Source organism: Microtus oregoni, unplaced genomic scaffold (genome assembly GCF_018167655.1).
Source record: "Microtus oregoni isolate MIOR12 unplaced genomic scaffold, Mior012 000166F_ref0000362, whole genome shotgun sequence".
In the NCBI taxonomy this organism is placed as follows: domain Eukaryota; kingdom Metazoa; phylum Chordata; class Mammalia; order Rodentia; family Cricetidae; genus Microtus; species Microtus oregoni.
In genome coordinates this window covers 700798-721056 of record NW_024544821.1, presented here as the reverse complement: position 1 = coordinate 721056, position 20259 = coordinate 700798, and the positions used below count along the sequence as shown (strand labels likewise).

At 45.5% G+C, this 20259-nt stretch overlaps 1 protein-coding gene across 3 annotated transcripts in view; it reads left to right on the top strand.

The window, feature by feature from the left end:
- Positions 1 to 20259, top strand: part of LOC121445218 (laminin subunit alpha-3) — a 221174-nt gene that overhangs the window by 156541 nt on the left and 44374 nt on the right. For all 3 annotated transcript variants that reach the window (XM_041647241.1, XM_041647240.1, XM_041647242.1), the window contains 13 exons: positions 1960 to 2069; positions 5187 to 5267; positions 8869 to 8975; positions 10438 to 10488; positions 11207 to 11358; positions 14447 to 14557; positions 14662 to 14773; positions 14955 to 15122; positions 16220 to 16416; positions 17727 to 17843; positions 18473 to 18627; positions 18906 to 19047; positions 19831 to 19933. In XM_041647241.1, the coding sequence (XP_041503175.1) occupies positions 1960 to 2069; positions 5187 to 5267; positions 8869 to 8975; positions 10438 to 10488; positions 11207 to 11358; positions 14447 to 14557; positions 14662 to 14773; positions 14955 to 15122; positions 16220 to 16416; positions 17727 to 17843; positions 18473 to 18627; positions 18906 to 19047; positions 19831 to 19933 (1606 nt within the window). The remainder of the gene's footprint in view (positions 1 to 1959; positions 2070 to 5186; positions 5268 to 8868; positions 8976 to 10437; positions 10489 to 11206; positions 11359 to 14446; positions 14558 to 14661; positions 14774 to 14954; positions 15123 to 16219; positions 16417 to 17726; positions 17844 to 18472; positions 18628 to 18905; positions 19048 to 19830; positions 19934 to 20259) is intronic.

Sequence of the window (20259 nt, the reverse complement as noted above, 5' to 3'; positions counted from 1 at the left end):
AGACCCGGGTTCAATTCCCAGCACCCACATGGCAGCTCACAACTGTCTGAAGATCCAGTTGCAGGAGATCTGACATCTTCACACCAATGCACATAAAATAAAGTTAAATAAACCATAAAAAAAGATGCACCACCAGGCCTAGTTCTCAAGGTCTTAGAAAGAGAGAGAGAGAGAGAGAGAGAGAGAGAGAGAGAGAGAGAGGCTATAGCAGATTAAAAATCCCACAGAAAGACATGCTCTCCATAATCTGTTCAGTCTGCCCTCAGACCTCTTGGTGGTAAAGTTGTGGAGTGCCTTCCATTAGACACTGACTTTGACATGAAGATGATTGCATTTACGGAAATAAATGCTTAAACACAATTTCTTCCACCCTCCTTCTCTCTCTCCCTCCCTTCCTCCCCATTTCTTTCTTTGTCTTCCTTCCTTCCCTCCTTCCTTCCCTCCTTCCTTCCCTCCTTCCTTCCCTCCTTCCTTCCTTCCTTCCTTCCTTCCCTCCCTCCTTCCCTCCTTCCTTCCTTCCCTCCCTCCTTCCTTCCTTCCTTCCTTCCTTCCTTCCTTCCTTCCTTTCTTGCTTTTTGAGACAGAGTTTCTCTGTAGCTTTGAAGCCTATCCTGGAACTTGTCTGCCTTTACCTCCCAAGTGCTGGGATTAAAGGTGTGTGACACCTCCATCATTGCCTGGCTAGACACAATTTCTTAATTCTCTGGAACTTGAGTTCTAAGGGACATCTTCTAAAATTATATAACTTTCTATTCTCTTTCACAGATTCCACATAGTAAATCTATTTAAAATGTATTTCCCTTCAGTATACCACAGTGAGCTATGAAGAGAACGAGGCTAGCCTCCAGATACGACCCTTTCTGACAGGAGGGAGGAGAGAGGATGCACACTTCCCAAGGACCCAGCACATTAATTTGTGCTTGCTTGCCTGTGTGATTAAGAGAGCGTCTCATTATGTGTCCCTGCCTGACCTGGAACCCCCAGGGATCTGCTTACCTCTGCCTCCCAAGAGCCCGGTTAAAGCCCTGCTCCACCACATCCTGCCTGCCCTTTTCTTTCTAAGATGCTCTTAACAGCACCGCAGAGTGGTGCTCTGCCAACGGCACCTTTTAGGGAGACTGCTTATACGCAGTCATGTCAATGAAACTGGTACAGGAAAGAATGAAACTTAGAGAACTAAAGGAACTTTCCAAAGATGCCACAGCTATGAAATGATGCCGTGGCATATAGTCTTTCTCTTCTGTAGCCTAATGAAGGGACCCTTGTACTGTGGGGGATGGTAGTGTGGTGGGGGGGTGTATGGTGTGTGTGTGGGGGTGTATGGTGTGTGTGGGGGGGTGTATGGTGTGTGTGGTGGGGGGTGTATGGTGTGTGTGGGGGGGTGTATGGTGTGTGTGGTGGGGGGTGTATGGTGTGTGTGGGGGGTGTATGTGTGCAAGGCTGGAGAAAAACACTAGTGTCCTTCCTAAGCACCCTCCATTTTTGTTTGTTTGTTTTAGACTCAGGGTTTCTTGCTGTTCTGGAGCTTGCTAAGTAGGTTAGTTAGTAAGCCCCAGAGATCTACCCATCCACCCTTATCCTCCAGTCCTGGGATTCCAAGCACCTACCATCCTAACCAGCTTTTAAAATATGGCTTCTAGGGAGCAAACTCAGGTCCTTGTGCATACCAGGCAAGTAATTTGACGCAGGCTGAGCTATTATTCCGGCTCAGTACCACTATTTTATGCAGCACCAACGGCAATTAAATAGGAATATATAGTCAGCAGAACCAATATCATCATGCAGCCAGAGGACCTGAGTTACATTTGGGTGCGATTGGGGTAGAGGTGTGGTTCCGTTGTGCTGGGCTCACTGAGCGTACTGGAATCTCTGGGTTGAATCGTCAGCACTGAAGACCATAGTGGCCTTAAAAGTGATCCATGCCACAGACAGCTGACTGTCCTGTTCATCTGTCCCCAGAACTGTCAGCACAACACCGCTGGGGATCACTGTGAGCACTGCAAGGAAGGTCACTATGGAAACGCCATCCGCGGATCCTGTAGGGTGTGTCCCTGCCCTCATACCAACAGGTACAGTAGCCGATCACAGGTGACAGCAGTCGGCAGTCACACAGAACTGAGAGTGGATGAGGAGAGCACAGCTTAAAGAGAAGTAACCGCCAAGGGCTGTGATAACAGTGTTCCAAAATTGACCATAGTGGTGGTTGTACAACTTCTTGACTGCATTAATCCATTGAACTGATATTATTTATGGGTGAATTGTACGGTATATGTATTTGTCCTTTTGGTTATGTGGCTAGCCTTGAATGGTTGAGCCATTTTTTTAACGAACAGACACAAATGCAAGGAAAAATATCATCAAGCAGAAACGTCCCTTTTGTCGTCGTCGTCTTCTTCTTCTTCTTCTTCTTCTTCTTCTTCTTCTTCTTCTTCCTCTTCCTCTTCCTCTTCCTCTTCCTCTTCCTCTTCCTCTTCCTCTTCCTCTTCCTCTTCCTCTTCTTCTTCTTCTTCTTCTTCTTCTTCTTCTTCTTCTTCTTCTTCCTCTACTCACTTCTTGATTTAACAGACTTTCTGGGCACCCACTATGGGGCTTAGCGTGTACTAGGGAAACTGACATGCAGTAAGGATGGTGGAATCTGATGTCCCAGGGCTACACTGGGGTGGGTGAGGGAAAGGAAGGATCGCAGCTCAGTAAGTACATGCAGAGAGAAATGTGAAGTAGAATATCAGATAGCCATGGGGCTGTGGGACTGACGGTGAGTGGCTGTGGTAGACAGAAGGGCCGAGAAGCCATGGTTGGTTGGCAGGGACATGAGTAATGAGTGGAGAAAGCCGAGGTACATGTTGGTCCCAGAAGGGACAGCCTTGCAGGGTGTGCCCCGCCCCGACACCAACAGGCACAGTAGACACTCACGGACAACAGTCAGAAGGGACAGCCTTGTAGGATGTGCCCCACCCCGACACCAACAGGTACAGCAGAAGCTCACAGACATCAGTTTGTGATCGGGCAGTTGTCCAGGACTCAGAGTGGGTGTGGAAGGTGCTAAAGAGATATGTTTATGCAGAGGCAGGAGGGGTGGAAGTGACCCAAGGGCCTCCTTAATTTGGATGTACGATCTTCCAGTCTCTGAAATGGCGAGCCTAACGAAATAGAAAGACAGGGTTGATTCTGAGGCAACAGCAGCACAGGGACAGGGTGTGGAACAAGCCTGACCACGTCCCCGAGAGCAGGGCTCAGGACCATTCATGGAGTAAGGAAGACGGGCATTTAGGACATGCAGCATGGCAAGATGAGATGAGGAAACATTGGCCCGTCATCTATGTGTGTGGTTGAACTTCATAGGGTGCTCGTTTAGGAAACGACAGCTTTGACCACATCTGACGGCTGGATTTTCTGTCCCTTGCTATCAGCCATGTTACCCACAGGACACTTGCACATGCCCAAGAGGACAGTCAGTGGTTCCAATAGAAGTAGCTTTCAAGTCTTGAAAATTCGTCTGGATCATCCTGAAGACCCATGGGTCAGAGTGTTACCTGCAGCTAAGGTCATAGGAGTCTAACGATGCCACTCCCTGCAGGGGCTCCATGGGAGTCATTTCCGAGATGGGATTTTCGAGACAGGGCTGCTCTGTAGATGGGGTTGGCATTGAGCTCATGGAGACCCGTCTGTCCCTGCCTCCCAAGTTCTGGGTTTAAAGGCGTGCACCACCAGAACCAAGAGGGCTGGAGGTGCAGCTGTGGGTCCAACGAGGACTCAGATTCTACAACATTAAACCTTGAAGACTATAACCAAGCATCTGGTTTACTCCTTGTTGTGATGGAAGCCTTGGGGAGTCTGAACCCTTGAGCCCAATTGTAGCTGTCATTCAGGCCTGGTGTGACTGAGAGACCACAGGTAGAGCAGTCACCACTGATTCTCGTGTCCTTTGGACATAGCACATTGTTCTAATCTTGTTCTTTATGATGTGCTCACCATGGGCTCCAAGGAAAACGTGACACAGCGGTTAACTAAGTAAAGCAGTGATGGGCATGAAAAGCGAGAAACTGTGCCTATGCTACACAGGCTCAGAGGTAAGGTCACTGATACCAGCCGAGGTCAGCTGGACTAACCACATCTTCCTTTTCCCCAAGTTACGTGCCTGAGGGCTGCTTCCCTGGAGATCCCCAAGTCTGAAATGTCTGCCTTGCTTTCCTAACTATGTGTTTGATCCCTTTCGGCTTGCCTTGTCCTGCGGCGTTATTTGTCTAGTGATCTATCACTCCGTGCCTGCCCAGACTAGCACAGACAGAGGCTGACAAGAGAAGAAAACAGCAAAATTTCTATCAGTGTGCTCAGGAGATTTTCATTTTGGATTAAAGCATATATCTATCATCAAGGCCAGCTCCCAGACTCAGTGGGGCTGGGATGCACACAGACCTTAGGGTTTATCATTACAGCTGTTTGATGTCTCTTCCTCCATCGATCGAAACATCACTGAGAAACTTCATATGATCCCTGAGGAGGCTCAGGAAGCCTCTCCTGTTAGACAGCTTCCTCTGATTGCATCAGGGTAACGTTCCACAAGCATGGACACTATGCAAGTCCACATGGCTATTTCAAGGCTTCTCTGTTTGGAAGAGAAAAAAGATTTCTCAGTTATATGTCAGTTTAGAACTAGAAGAGAAGGAAATTTCAGGAGCTGACTAGAGAACAGTGTGAAGCATCGGCAAGGCCACGGGGAAGCTCTGCACCTCTCGGGGCTCCCAAGGCCCCGCCGGCCTCACAGGTGTGGGCTCTGTGCAAAAGATGCTGGCATAAACAAGGAGACAAGGCGTTAAGAGAATCAGGACTTGCTATTCTCTTTCCTGCCTGGACTCGCATCCCTTCCTTGTTATTCCTGGGGAATCAGTGTTGTAATCATCTCTTCCAGACTGGGTCTGTCTCCAGGGAAGGAATGCATTTTCCAACCCAGAAGGAAAATGCTTGTCTGCCCCCACCCCATCTGTCCAGTGTCAGCGGAAGTCATTCATTATACAGTCGGTCGAGTCTCCAGGAGCAAAACTTTCTCCCCACACAACTTTCTTCACTAGAGATCTTCCTCACAATGGGTTTTAATATTCCCTTCATGGAAGCTGGTCTTTTATGAAAGAAAACAATGAACCAATGGGATTCTTTCCACTGACACCCTTTTCCTTTCTTCCATTAAGTTTTGCCACCGGCTGTACTGTGGATGGAGGAAATGTGAGGTGTGCCTGCAAGCCCGGATATACAGGAGCACAGTGTGAGAGGTAGGCTCCTCCCTGCCTGTGTGCTGCTTGCCCCTAGCCCCCTCTTCCGCAAAATCTGCAGGTGAGGTGTGTTAGACAGTTGGTTTGGGGCTGCTATCCCAATGAGGGCTAGAAAGATCTTGGAAAAAATACAAGACTTTTCACTCAAATTATTAACATCCTTCTCTCTCTTGCTCATCTTTAGAAGTCTGAGGATGAGCACATGCCACACAAACACACATACACACAGACTTATATTCTCCCAATGCATGCCACCATGTGCCCCAGGCCCCATCCTCATTCCTGCATGCCCTTCCCTATCTCTACACATCTCTTCTCCTCCCAGCATACCCCTAGCCTTGGCCAATACCCTACACACTCACCCTTCCCCACATCCTCATGTATTCTTTATATAACTCTCATCTCCCAAGGTCTTTATGCCACTTCCCCTACATTCTTAAATACTGCTTCCCTAAATATCAGTTCATGCTTTCATTCCCATAGACTTGTTCCTACACATACCCACACCCAAGCGTACACATCTCTATATACCCTTGTCCTCACAATATTCTTTTCTGTATATGTAAATAGCTTTAATTATAATTCTGTATAACACACAATCCATAGCCTTACACTCAGGAAAGCCTGTTCGTTTCCCAATTCCTGCTGCCTATCATAACACCGCTCATATTAGATGTGTTTAATAATACTCATGAAACAAAAAATTCTATTAATAATGAGTGTAGTGGAGGGCATGTGCCCCAAAGATACACTTTAGTTATTCACGGACAGATTGTCTTAAGTCTTAAGTAGCTTCTGTGCACTGGGTGCCGTGTAGGCTGAGTAAGGCAAAAGTTGACCCAGGTTCTAATAGCCTAACATTCCACCTCTCAATATTCCAAAGGGCTGCATTGCATAAAATACGCAAAGTATGTGGTTCCCTCCAGATCTCTATCCAGTATGAAATGTTGATGCTAGGGGCTGCGTGGGACCCTAGTCACACAGCCAACTGAAGAGTCAACCAAGCAGCCTTGGAAAGCAAGGGATGGAAGAGTCAGCTCTGTGGATATGGGATGCTGTGGGGGCCAGAGAAGCAGGGCTTGGAAGGCATTCGCAGTTTTGTGACTTTAAAGTTTGGGGTGCACATCTGGGAGAGACTCTTCTGATTTTAGCCTCTTTGTGGTTCTGTAGAAACAGCAAAGTCAAAACAATAACAGGCTTGATGAAGCGTCTGTTTATTTGGCAACTGATTTGAAGAGACATTTTTTAAATTAACAATTCTTCCCTTAGCATATGCTACACTTGACATCCCAAAACAAGTTATTGTTTCTTAATTAAAAACATCTTTTCACAAGTGCCAGGCTGAGGCACCATTTTTATTTATTAAACATGACTGCACATTGGCGTCATTCATGGCCCTGATGTTAAGTCTGGAGTGACAGATGAGGAGGTCAAGGGTGAGAAGTAGGTGTAGAGGGAGCTGTGGGCAGGCCTGATTTTCTTCCCGCCCGGCTCCTGCATGGTTAGCTTTACACCCAAAATAACAACACACAAATTGTATTCTTTTTAAACACTGCTTGGCCCATTAGCTCTAGCCTCTTACTGGCTAATTCTTACATCTTTACTAACCCATTTCTAATAATCTGTGTAGCACCATGAGGTGGTGGTTTACAGGGAAAGATTCAGCATGTCTGACCTGGTGGCTGCCTCCATGGCATCTGACCCAGAGAGGAGAAGCATGGCGATTGCCTCACTTCCCTCTTCCTCCCAGCATTCTGTTCTGTCTACTCCACCTATCTAAATCCTGCCCTATCAAAAAGCCAAGGCAGTTTCTTTATTAACCAATGGAAGTAACAAATAGACAGATGACCTTCCTACATCAAGTAGGATTATCCTATATAGAGAAGCCTCATTGAACTTGGGAGGGGCAGCCTGCCTAGGGTAAGTGAAGAAAGGCTTCTAGCTCCTCCCATACTCCCTTCTCTCTTCCCCAGCCACACAGAGCCACAGACAGGTGTGTTCTCTGCTCTCTATTCCCATACTAATGTCATCTGAGAAGCAGGAAGCATTGCTCCAATCCACTGTGTTTAACTGTGAAAGGAAAACAAGAGGACCACTTATTTCTTGTAACCAGTAACGCTGCTTTGTAAGAATAAGGAAGAAGAATTAAATGCCCCGATTCTTTGTATGACCTCGTAAAGGATATGTTGATCTTTTCTCCAGAAACTTTAGACATAAGTGAGAAGTGAAAATAAAGTACTTTGGAGCGTGCATCTTCCACAGAATAGAAGAACACGGGGCTGGTCAGTGTGAGGCCTCAGTACTAGCACCTTACCACTCTGCTTAGTAGATTTGGACAAACCGCCTCTGCCTTGTTAATAGGGAAGAGTATGTGGGTGTCTGCCTTCCTGTCTACCTTCTGAAATGTGCAATTACCAGTGATACTGATGAAATGAACGTTGCACTCCACCTTATAATCATGGTACATTTTGTTGAGTGTCTGCATGTGAAGGCTGGTAGACTCTCATACCATACTGATATCCACTAGTCAAGGTGGGTGTCATTCATTGGTTCACCATCCCTCCAGCCATCACAGACCTACTGGGCTCCTGGTGCGTGCCGGGCAGCTCTGTGAGTCCTAGAGAGACAGCGATGAGAAAACCCTCAATGTTTCCTGAGGGGATCTGATTGACAGCCCAGGAGCACAGCACAGGTGGTTGGGTGGCAGGGCAGCCAGTTGTTTCTGACCCAGGATCTACATTCTCTGAAGACAACACCAGGGTACCTTCAGGAACATAAGCTGAAAATGGCTGAGTTATTGTTGTTGTTATTATTATTACTGACTTAAACCTTGGGAAAGGATTACTGTATCTCTTCAAGCCTGTTATCTCCATTATGTTAACATAGTATAATGCCAATTTACTGAAAATTCAGGCTTCCTCATATAGGGAAATACTGATAAATAGAAATATTTTCATTGACTTCCAAATATTAGAAATTTAATACGTTTTATTTTTCTTACTAACTAAATTTAAGCATCAAGAGCATATGACCTTTAAACTTGGAGGTTTGGGCTTGTCAGCTTACTGTGCTATCTACAGTGACAATAGCCCATGGCCAGAGGTAGCAGCTGTGACTCCTGTTAGTACTGTCACCGTCTTATATATCCCGCTGCCGAACTTAGCATAAATATAGATTGCACAGCCTTGAAATCACACATTAGGAAATACAGAAATTCTTCTCCATGGAAAGGATTAAAATTCCTGGGTTTATTTCTCTGAATATGTTGGCCTCAAATAAAACAATATTTATGTGATGTCTTCAGGAGCATAACTCAATAAAACCCAGCCCACCCTGACATCTGTGTTGATCAAACCATTTATTCCTGTCATTCAGCTACTGGGCAGTCAGTAGCAGGGCAGGTGGGATTTAAAGGGTGATCCCTGCCTGCCTCCTACCCTTAGGAGCCTCATTATGGAACAGAATAAACATGAGAACTGTTCATTCTCGCCAGCCTGGGTCACCTTTCCTATTACCCAACTACGGTGTCTCAAATAGGGAAAATAAGGTGGATAAGTGATAGTTATTTGCGTTTTTCTTAGCCTTTCTATGTTTTGTGAAGGTGTGCACCAGGATATTTTGGGAATCCCCAGAAATTTGGAGGTAGCTGCCAACCATGCAATTGTAACAGCAATGGCCAGTTGAGCACTTGTGACCCCCTAACTGGAGGTAAGTTCCATGCACATCCCTAGTGACCCGAATCTTAAGGCTTCTATGAGACAGTAGTCTAAAAAGCATGACATAGACCTCTGGCTCACAAGTTGCCCTCCCTTGACAGTCCTGGGGATGCTTGAGTAGTATTGGTAGCTTTGAGGAACAATTACTTCATTAGTTTTTTTTGTTGTTGTTGTTTTTTAAAACATTGTTTTCAAACTCCAATGAGTTGTAGCTCAGATAACTTCAGACACACATTGGTGATTTTACTGAGGTGTTCCTGGGACACTGAATTTTTTTTCTTTAAAAAAAGCAGCTTTCTTTTAAAGTTCTGTGTATGTGTCTGTCTGAGAGTAAGCACACGAGAGTGCCACTGTCCGTGGAGTGGGAGGTTTAGAAGCCGCTTAGAACTGGAATTGCAGTTAGGCCACCTGGTGTAGGTGCTGGGACTTGAACTCAGGTCCTTGGCAAATGTAGCTCTTGACCACTGAGCTCTCTCTCTAGTCCACTCTACAGTTATTTTTATATCAGCTGTTTTTCTGTGAACCCGACGAAACTCAAGTGTTCCTTCTCTCTTATCTATACATGTTCTGGCATGTGTCAAGTCAGAGGTGTGGATGTTATACACTGTGTAAGACAATTTGTCACAGCTTGTATGGATTCATTCAGAAAAGCTTGGAACAAAACAGAAAAATGTTCACTTCTTTCATAGAAAAGCTGAAAAAGTGTCTTAGGAAAGTAGCTTAGACACACTTAGGTAAACTCTCCCATCTTACAGTCGTGGGCAAGCGGACCTAAGCCAGGAAAGTGCAGATTGTAGCCAATAAAGCAGCTGTCCCCAAGCAATACTGAACAAATGGGTTAACACCAATCTAGAACAGTTGCTTAAGAGATTGGAGCAGGCACTCAGAGGTTCAAGTCTGGCCTGGGCAACTTAGTGAGACCCTCTTTGTAAAAAGTACCGAGGAACTCAAATGGCTCAGTGGTTAAAGGTACTTGCTGCTCCACCAAAGGACTTGGGTTCAGTTCCTATGCTGCGCTTAAGGAAGCTCACACCTGCAACGCCCTCTTCTGGCCTTCACAGGGATCTGCATGTATGAGGCATGTGTGCACATGTGCATACACACAAATTAAATAAAAACAAATCCTTACAAACAGAAGTGACTGCAGTAGCAAAAGGTCTGAAGATGTGCTCTGTGGGAGCGTGTTTGTCTGGTCCCCAGCTGAATCTCTACCAAGAGGGAAAAGGGAAAGTGAGATATGCTATGCCCAAGAAATGCTCCTCTTAGAAAAGAGACGGTAATAGCTGGTGAAGGAGTCCACTGTAAATTCATGCTCATGGCGATGGCATGGTGGAAGTGGCGAGCAGGGGCCAGTGATGAAACTAAAACCTTCCTTAGTGGGCTTTCTGAGTCTAAGCTAAAAGGCAGATGAAGAACAAGTTAAATAAAAATGTCCTTTTTTCACCCTATTTTAGACTGTGTCGGCCAGGAGCCCAAAGATAGCAGCCCTGCAGAAGAATGCGATGGTGAGAAAAGGGGACCCCCCTCCCTTTACGATGTGTGTGTTGTATGGGACAGGCACTTTCTAGAATAGGAAAACAAAGATAAGAGGACGGGGAAGGACGGTGTTGTCTCCACTCCTGCCCCCGCCACTCGCTGCTGTCTTCCACCATGAGGCCACCTTACCTCCCAAGTCTCCGTTTTTCCTATAGAATGGACACAGGATGCCCAACCCCAACAACTTCTGGGGACTTTCTGAGGATGTCACATCACTTAACATAGCATCCAATCATCTGTGTGCCATGGCACATGTCTGTTATATCATCAGGTAGGGTGCTGAGGCATGAGGATCACTAATTTGAGGTAGCTTGGGCTACTTAGTGAGACCCATTCTCAGAGACAATCAACAAAAATAGTCACCAGCAGATACTCCACAAACAGTCACTAGTAGACACCCCGTAGACGAAACAGTCACCAGCAGACACGCCAAGGAAAAGGGCAGTCACTATTATTTTCCCCCACACAAGCAACAAGCTGCTCAGAGTCACCATGTCTAGTGAGAAGAAAATGCTCTCGAGCATCCGGTTCATACGCCGCCAGAGTGCACATCCCTCCCCGAGCCAGCTAGAGCTGAGACCCTGCCTGTGATAATCGGTGTCTGAGGGGACAGGCTACAGAGCCCTGGTGTCCTCGGTGCCTTTTCTGAGTTCCAGCCTACATTCAGCTTTCCCTGTGGCCCTGCAGATTGTGACAGCTGTGTGATGACGCTCTTGAATGACTTGGCCAGCATGGGTGAGGAGCTCCGCCTAGTGAAGTCAAAGCTGCAGGGCCTGAGTGTGAGCGCCGGCGCCCTAGAACAGATCCGGCACATGGAGATGCAGGCCAAGGACCTGAGGGTGAGCCTTCCGTGGGCATCCAGATGGGTTGCTTGTGAGTGTGCTGTGACTTGCTCTCTCTTGGGGAATCAGTCTTCATGAACCCCTTTATGCTCCATGCTGGAATGCTGACTGGCTTGATCTTGTACAGGTCTTGTACAGGCAGCCATGTCTGCGGCGAGGTCACGAGCGTGATGGCTCCGGCATGACCTGAAGACTGTTTCAGCCTGATCTTTCCTGGCTCTGGCTCTTATAGAATTTCCACTCTTCCACAATGGTCCCCGAGACTTAGGAGGAAGGGAGTGTCAGCTGACACTTCTTCTCTGTACTGGGACCAGTTCTGAGTTTCTGTGTTACCCACCAGCCATTGCACAAAGAAACTTCCCTGATGAGCTGAGAGTTGCACTAACTGAGAGATACAAATTTTGCTCAGGTCATGGAGAAATCAAGTCGTTACTGACCAGGAAGTTTCCTCCTTATTGAGTGGCTGTCTTAGTACTGGGAGGTTCTCTGCAGGCTACTGTGGAGAAAGTCATCAGCAATCTTAGCCAGCTCTGAATCCTATAAACTACAGTAATGACCAGCATGGCAATATATGTCCATGGTGCAATAGTGGCACAAATGTCATGCGGGTGACCAGCTAGGAGGAAGCATGTAGCTGGTATGGGAAATGCGGTGAAGATTGGGGATTTCAAGGGTGCTACTACTGTTAGCCCTCGAGAGTGCTATGATTACTCTGCTAAATGGGCATAATATCAAAAAACTGATTTCTGCTCTTACACATATATTTTGTTTCTTCTTTCTACATTCTGTGGAATGATTTGATCTTCCTTTTCTAGTTTCTTATCATCAAAGCTTGTTTTACTGATTTAAAACTTTCTTGTTACTAATGTAAGAGTTTAGTGCTGTGAAGAAATGCTTCTCTTAAATACTATGTATGGTCTGGTCTTAGAATCAGGGAACAGGGTTTCGTGGTGGGGGACTGTGATAACTATGAGATCACTAGAGATGATAAAGGAAGTGTGGGGGAAGGAGACAACTCGCAATCACTGGTTGAGTCTGCAAATGTTTAACAGACGCATTAACCAGAAATGCAGCAGGTAAGAGATGAGGGCACCTTAGAGAAATGAAAATAGTAGGACATCTGAACCTTCTTAACGAATAGTATCCATTAGGAGAACCAAGATGAGGCGAGCATCTCATGGAAGGAGTAGAGATGAAAACACCCAACTGAAAATCGTGGATATGAAAAAATACATTTATTGAACTACAAGACTAGACACAGTGAACGGAGCTTTGGGTGAAGTTTAATGAGTGCTTTTGGAATGAGAGCTGAAGCCAGTGGCTCCATCTGAAAATAATTCTCGAAGAATGGTTCCTTTTCATCGTTCAAGGAATTCAACTCCATGGTTTATAGGTTTAATATAGAGAAAGAAAAAAATCCCTTTTGTTGTGAGAGAAAAGGAAGCCCCATGAGTTAGTTGTTTTGATTACTTAGTGCTTTGCACAGAAGCTGTATGCGAGGCTCTGTTCTTAGTGTCTCACATCTCACAAGGTCTCTTGGAGAAAAAGCATCTTCGTTAACCGACACATAGAAACTAAGCAAGGACAACAGCATATTCACACGGCTGGAATTCAAATCAAGACCAAGGTCAAAAAGACCATGGTTTGCTCCCCATCTTCACTCATGGCCGCTCAGTGTGCTCCCATGGTTTGCTCCCCACCTTCATTCATGGCCGCTCAGTGTGCTCCCATGCTTTGCTCCCCACTTTCTCTCATGGCTCTCAGTGTGCTCCCATGCTTTGCTCCCCACTTTCTCCCATGGCTCTCAGTGTGCTCCCATGCTTTGCTCCCCACTTTCTCCCATGGCTCTCAGTGTGCTCCCATGCTTTGCTCCCTACCTTCACACATCGCCGCTCAGTGGTCCTTAGCTTTCTCACTGTAAGTTACAGTGATCTGTCTTATTCCTCTGTCACACAAACTCCATAACAGCTCAATAAAAATGAACTAACATCTTTGCATGCTCGTGTGTGTGTGTGTGTGTGTGTGTGTGTGTGTGTGTGTGTGTAGAATATCCTGTAGTTTAGAATATCCTCCTAGTGTCAGGATCACCTGCTAATCTGCACACCTAAGGCTTTCTTTACTCCACATTGTCTCTGATGTACAAATGAAGGCAATAGAATTATTTTACTTAATCTCTCTCTCAAGGTATTACATCCTTCCTCCAAAAATTAAAAGTAATCCCTATCCCAAATATGTGTGCAATGTCACCTTTTCAATAATAATATAATAATAAAATGAGTAGGGATCTGGATTGTGACCCAGTGCGGCGGTCGGTTGTGCTGAGTCAGGCACGTCATCCAATTTTCTTAAGACTCCAATGACCTCATTTGAATTTGAGGATATCCGTATATTCACTCAGAATTCCCCTCCAGTTATACAAGGGTTTGGATATAAGGGTTCTTTCAGTACAGATAGCTATACGTGCCGCTTTTATAAAGCAAGGTCATTAATTCAAGTAAAAAAAAATCTCTTGTCTTTTGGATTGCTGTAGTTTGGGTCTTTAATGCCACAATACCCCACCACACACACACACACACACACACACACACACACACACACACAATGCCTCGGCTCTGAAGGGGTATTCCAAATGTAAGAGATGGTGGTAGGTTTCTAGAATTGGGTACATGCTTTCAAGGGGGCTTTGTTGGCCCCCAGCGCTTCCCTTTTCTCAGTTTCATTCAAGGGAATGAAAAGCTCTCAATGTGCTTCAACCGTGAAGCGCTGCCTCCCAGGGCCCAAACCAACGGGGCGAAAACCTCTAAAACTGAGCCAAATGCAACTTTTTCTTCGTCTGTTGATGATCTTTTATTTATAATAACTTGCTAAATGGATTGTAATGGTTGAGAGAGGGCTAACACATTAACTTTGTTTCATAACCTTATTATAATTTACAACAGAAAGTAGATTCATCTTGTAAGTTATTTCAAAATGTCCCAGCCCCCACCCCGCCCCAATAGAGCCAGCACTGACTGTGTTGAAGAAACCTGAGCCCGCTGGGCAGTGTCTACTCCGGATTGGAGTCTAGCTTTGTGTCTTTTTCCAGAGCCAGCTGCTTGACTTCCGCTCCGCCATCTCAAGTCATGGGTCCAAAATGGATGGCCTGGAAAAAGAACTGAGCAATCTGAACAGTGAATTCGAAACTTTGCAAAAAAAGGTGGTGTACTGAGCCAATTACCTTAACCTTTTCCTCCTTGGGGTGTTTTCAGTTTCATTTTCCCTGTACTCTAACTCACTCATAATGAGTTGTTTTCCATGTAGGCACAAGTCAATTCCAGAAAAGCACAAACATTATACAACAACCTTGATCAGACGATGCAAAGCGCCAAAGAATTGGACACGAAGATTAAAAACGTCATCCAGAATGTGCACAGTAAGAAGTGACCTAGCCCAACTAAAGCTTACTGCATAACCTTTGCTGTATACCGAAGATTTTTATTTTTGAGAGCTCAGAATTAAGAAAGAAAGATCCCACAATGATACTTAAAGGTGAAAAGGACTCTCCGCAAACCTTCTAGAATCCCCAGTTTAATAAGCTACTTGGTGTTTTCCAGTTCTCCTAAAGCAGATCGCTAGGCCAGGCGGAGAAGGAATGGACGTGCCCGCGGGTGACTGGTCCAGGCAGATGGCAGAAGCCCAACGCATGATGCAGGAGCTTCGGGGCCGAGACTTCAGAAAACACCTCAGAGAAGCAGAGGCCGAGAAAACAGAAGCCCAGCGCTGTAAGGCCAGCCCCGATTCCTCCGTCTCCTCTAATCAACTCAAATGCAGTTTTCTAAGCGCAGTCTTGAGCTCTGGGCGGCAGGAGGAAGGTCTCAGTTCAGCAAACCTTGCTGCTAGAGGTTGCAGTGGGAATGGGGCAGAATCTTTTCTCCAAGTTTCTGAGAGGCACAACACCCTACCACAGTGCAAATGACCTCAAAAATGGTTCTAAAATGCAAATATTTGTGTCTTGCTCTCCCCCACTTTTTTCTCTTTGAGGCAAAGTCTCACTCTTAGTTCAGGCTGTTACTTCAGCTTCACAAGTGATGGGATTACTGGCATGAGCCACCAAGCATAGCTTCATGAAACCATTTTTAAGAATTATTATTTTACCACTGCTGAGTTTTTTATCACAAGTTTACATTGGCATTATTATTATAAAACAAAGCCCCAAGCCAAATATCCAAGAATTTGATTAGGTATATGTAAAGGTTTTAAGTAGAGAAAATGCCTCACTGGGTCAAAATAACCAAATTAATTTAGCACGTATCTTTCAGAATGGATATATATTCTCTGATAAAATGTTGTATCTAGGGCACACATACAGTTGTAGTTGAAATGTAGCATTTGTGCTAATCAGCATTAGTATCTGCTTTTAGCAGTGGAAGAATCATGGCTTTCTATTCTGTTCAAGTCCCACATCTAAGGCCATTCATCCACGAGTCTGTCTTCTCAGCAGCAGCTGATGTTCTCAGAACAGCTACTGTTCTCATGTGCTTGTCATAGCAACCACATAAGGCAGTGCGTGGGTGCACATGATAGGTCTACACAAGTCCTGCTTTGCCTTCCTGTTTCCTCCAAGGCTGTGGGAATCATGGAGTGAGCACACATGATAGGTCTACACAAGTCCTGCTTTGCCTTCCTGTTTCCTCCAAGGCTGTGGGAATCATGGAGCAAGCACACATGATAGGTCTACACAAGTCCTGCTTTGCCTTCCTGTTCCCTCCAAGGCTGTGGGAACCATGGAACGAGCAGGAGCTGGCTCTCTTCCCATAGTTCTGGCACCGAGCTTCAATAAACTCATCTCTCAGGTGAAATCATAAATTCTGTGTTGCAGTACTGAACCGGGTCAGGGCCTGGCTGGAAACCCACCAGGTAGAAAACAACGGACTGCTGAAGAACATTCGGGATTCCTTAAGTGATTATGAAGCCAAACTTCAGGAACTGCGCACTGTCCTCCAGGACTCAGCTGCCCAGGCAAAGCGGGCCACTGGCCTCAACCGTGAAAACGAGGGGGCTCTGGGAGCCATCCAGGTGAGCCACAGGCAGAAGAGGGAACAGAGAGGCAGGAGTGCGCACCTCAGACCCTGATCAAACAGGACCAAGGCATTAAATGGAAGACTAGTCATTTCGTTTCCCTGCTACCAGAGGATTCTGAGTCCGCTGACAGAGAGAGCCTGCCCGCAGCTGGAGGGCGTCAGAGGAATGACGTTGCTGATTGGATGAGAGATTCATCATGTCACATCCAATGTGTTTCCATTAACATTGTGTTAGATATTATAATAATCACCAACACAGGCAACTGAAACATTTCTCTACCTGTGTATAGGAAAGAGGCAGAAATATATTTAGGTCACATGCCATTATAATGGCAGAATTTAGAGATTAAGGTTTCAGCACACACAAATACATACGAGAGAGATGCATACAGACACACACATGCACAGTGACACACAGTCACTCACACACAGTCACACATACACACACGATAGATTGATCAATGATAGATAGATAGATAGATAGATAGATAGATAGATAGATAGATAGATAGACAGACAGATGATAGATGGGTGGGTGGATGGCAGGATGGCAGGCAGGCAGGCAGAGACTTTCTTTTTGGTCGCATTTGGAATCGGCCCTGGGGTCCCATGTCAGGCAATTGTTCTAACATCAAGTCAACACCTCAGTTCTATAGTTTATATTTTTAATGGTGAATATCCTACATCAAACCAAGAGCAAAAAAAGAAACAAAACAAACATGAAGGATTGTGAAACGACAGACCAGAGTTGAATAATGTGGATTGGCACACAAAGAGGAGAAAGACAGCCAGTATTGCCTTAGTGGGTGACACGCTCAGTGCAGTGCAGTCCTGGATAGCAGTGCCTTTGTTGCATCTCTGCTTATGCCAAGGAAGAGGGCAGCCTCCAGCAGTGTGAGTCCCAGCCTCTAAGCCTTCCAACCTGGCATACTTCTGCCCTGTGCTGTCTCTCATTCAAGTGCCTGCTGCACACTTACTAGGACTGATGTGTGGAGGTGATTGGTCCTAGTTCATTTATTTAGTTGAAATCTTATGTTCTGTTCTCCAAAGCAGATCTTAGTAACATGCCTCACATCACCGGTAAAGTTGCCCAGTGTATGAGACTTCTTCAGCCATGGAAGCAAAGGATACCATAGTAACAGAGCAACACACAGTGGGAATCCAGGCCCTATCAATCACTTGCAGCTAGCTAGGCTATTGTCGGCTTCAAGAAAACATTGACTTTGTCTTATTTGCTGTTGTCCTGTAAGTTTGTCTGTGCTTTCTGCTAATGTGTGTGCCCACGGGCTCTTTTATTCTCTCCAGAGACAAATGAGAGAAATGAATTCTCTGAAGAACGACTTCGCCAAGTACCTGGCCACAGCAGACTCTTCCCTGCTGCAGACCAACAGTCTACTGCAGCAAATGGACAAAAGCCAGAAGGTGGCAGACTCTGGTTTTCTAGAAACATCCAAACCAGTGAAATGCTATTGTCAGGAGACGATGCAGTAGGCAAACCTACTTTGAGCTTATCCTTTTTAGACAGAACTGTGCACCCCCAAATAATAACAGCAGCTCTCTGCTGGGAGGGAGTATGAGTGCTGGGTGCCTTAATCCACCTGCATTACCTCATTTGTCTGCAATGAGCAAGTAAAAAAAAAAACATTGCAATGCTGTCTTAAAAATACCAAACATGCCTTTCTTAGTGGAAGGCATCAGACTTGATAAAAACCCAACAGGCTTCTCAGCAGCCTTATGGGCATTCGAAAGAATCTTTCCCGTTCTGTCTTTATACCAGTAGAAGCCCTTCACTTAGCAGAGCCTCACCTTGAGGATGACATTGGAGCTACATAAACCTTATAAAGATGGTGCCCATCGAAAGGAAGATATTCAAGAGGGTGAAAAAATTTGGATTATAGTCAATGCCACTGTCTGAACTCAGGATAAGCTGATATGATAAAAATGACTTAGAAAATATAAATTCTCATGAGAAACAATTTGTGAGGGAGTTTGAGAAAATGGCACACATGCTCACTGCTTGAATTTATATTGTTTATTTTTGAAAAAAATAGGAGTACGAAAGCTTGGCTGCGGCTTTAAATGGAGCCAGACAGGAACTAAGCGGCAAAGTGCGAGAACTCTCCAGGTCGGCCAGCAAAGCATCCGTGGTGGTGGAGGCCGAGAAGCATGCGCAGTCTCTACAGGAACTGGCCAAGCAGCTGGAAGAGTGAGTGCCTGGCTGCAGATCCAGACATTGTGGGTCGATTGAGCACCAAGCAAGGTCTTCACTGGGCTGGTTAGGACCTGGGAGCAGGGTAGAGGGCTTAATCAAGGCCAAAGCCCCATCCAGAACCCGTAGTCCAAGTCAAATTCAGACTTGCCCCCTGGTTGTGTCCTGTGGACAGAATGGCAAGTGCACAGCATAGTGCAGTCACTGGGAGAATATCAGCCCCGGGCAGAGAAAGGATGCTGCGTGGCCTATACTCATCCTGTATCATCTTCCAGGATAAAGAAAAATACCAGCGGGGATGAGCTGGTACGCTGTGCTGTGGATGCTGCCACTGCCTATGAGAACATCCTCAGTGCCATCAGAGCAGCGGAAGATGCAGCCAACAAGGCCACCAGCGCCTCGGAGTCTGCCCTCCAAGTGGGTACCTGGAGCTGCCCTGGCTTGCTGGACTGGCTCTGGAGGCAGTTTGTTTGCTTACTCTCCCATGCATGGGACAGTATTAAAAATACTATTTATTCAAAATCAGAGCTTGTTAAATGTAATTGACTTGAGTTTGTTCTTGGTTTGGATCATGTCTGCACTTACTGACTATTTGATATCAGGAGTGTAATATAAAATGTATTTGTACAATCAGATAGAAAAACATACCAATGTTATTTTGAAACTAAAAAAATAGTTTATCCTCCTTTAAAGTAAGTGTTTTATGCCTTAATGGTTGATATTTATTACCAAAAGAAAGATTTTTGGAATTACCTGGTTTGCCATTTTTTTTTAAGCAATTTGATCTTAAATCTGGGCATGTCTACAGAAGCCTACAGGATCTTTACTGTACTGTATAATGTCCCTATAGCCAAGATATAAAGGCTAGAACACGAAATAATAGAGTTGGGAAGCTGACCTTTGAAAGATCGAAGACTTTCAGGTTCCAAAGCTTGAAAGCCTCAAGGCAACTAAATGATTGCAGGGGTTTTGTGCAAGCTTAGACATCTGTCACCGAGATCAGCCCAGCTCCCCGGGCCACAGGCACACATCTGCCTAGAGTCCTAACCGCATCATTAGTCAACAGTGTGTTGTTCATCTCTTTCAAATCTTGTTCTTTAAAGATTAAAGACAAGGGATTTGGGGCTAAGGTGAAAAATCTTTCTCTGCGTTTGCTAAGGAGTAGTGTCTGCTCAAGGCTGATAAATATTTTGCTTTCAGACACTGATAAAGGAAGATCTTCCAAGAAGAGCTAAGACCCTGAGCTCTGACAGCGATGAACTGTTAAATGAAGCCAAGGTCACACAGAAAAGGCTCCAGCAAGGTATTAGGAGGGTGGATGGTGGGGACAATCAAGGATGCTAATCAACCTGTGGGAATGTGGGGGCAGTCTGATGAAAAAGTGTCTTCTGATCCCACTGTCAATGCAAAGGGCACTTCTGCACTCGTGATTTATGTTATCTGATGTCGTGCATTTACCAAGAGTCCTAAACAGTTCCTATCCATCCTGCATGAACTTGACGTGGGTCTTATGCAGATGACGAAGTTGAGAATGCTAGCCTTCCTGGGCCTGACTTTGGAGACATACTTAATACACTGGTAATTCTGGTAGTGGGAAGCCACATATGAAGGCCATTCATCCTAGATCAT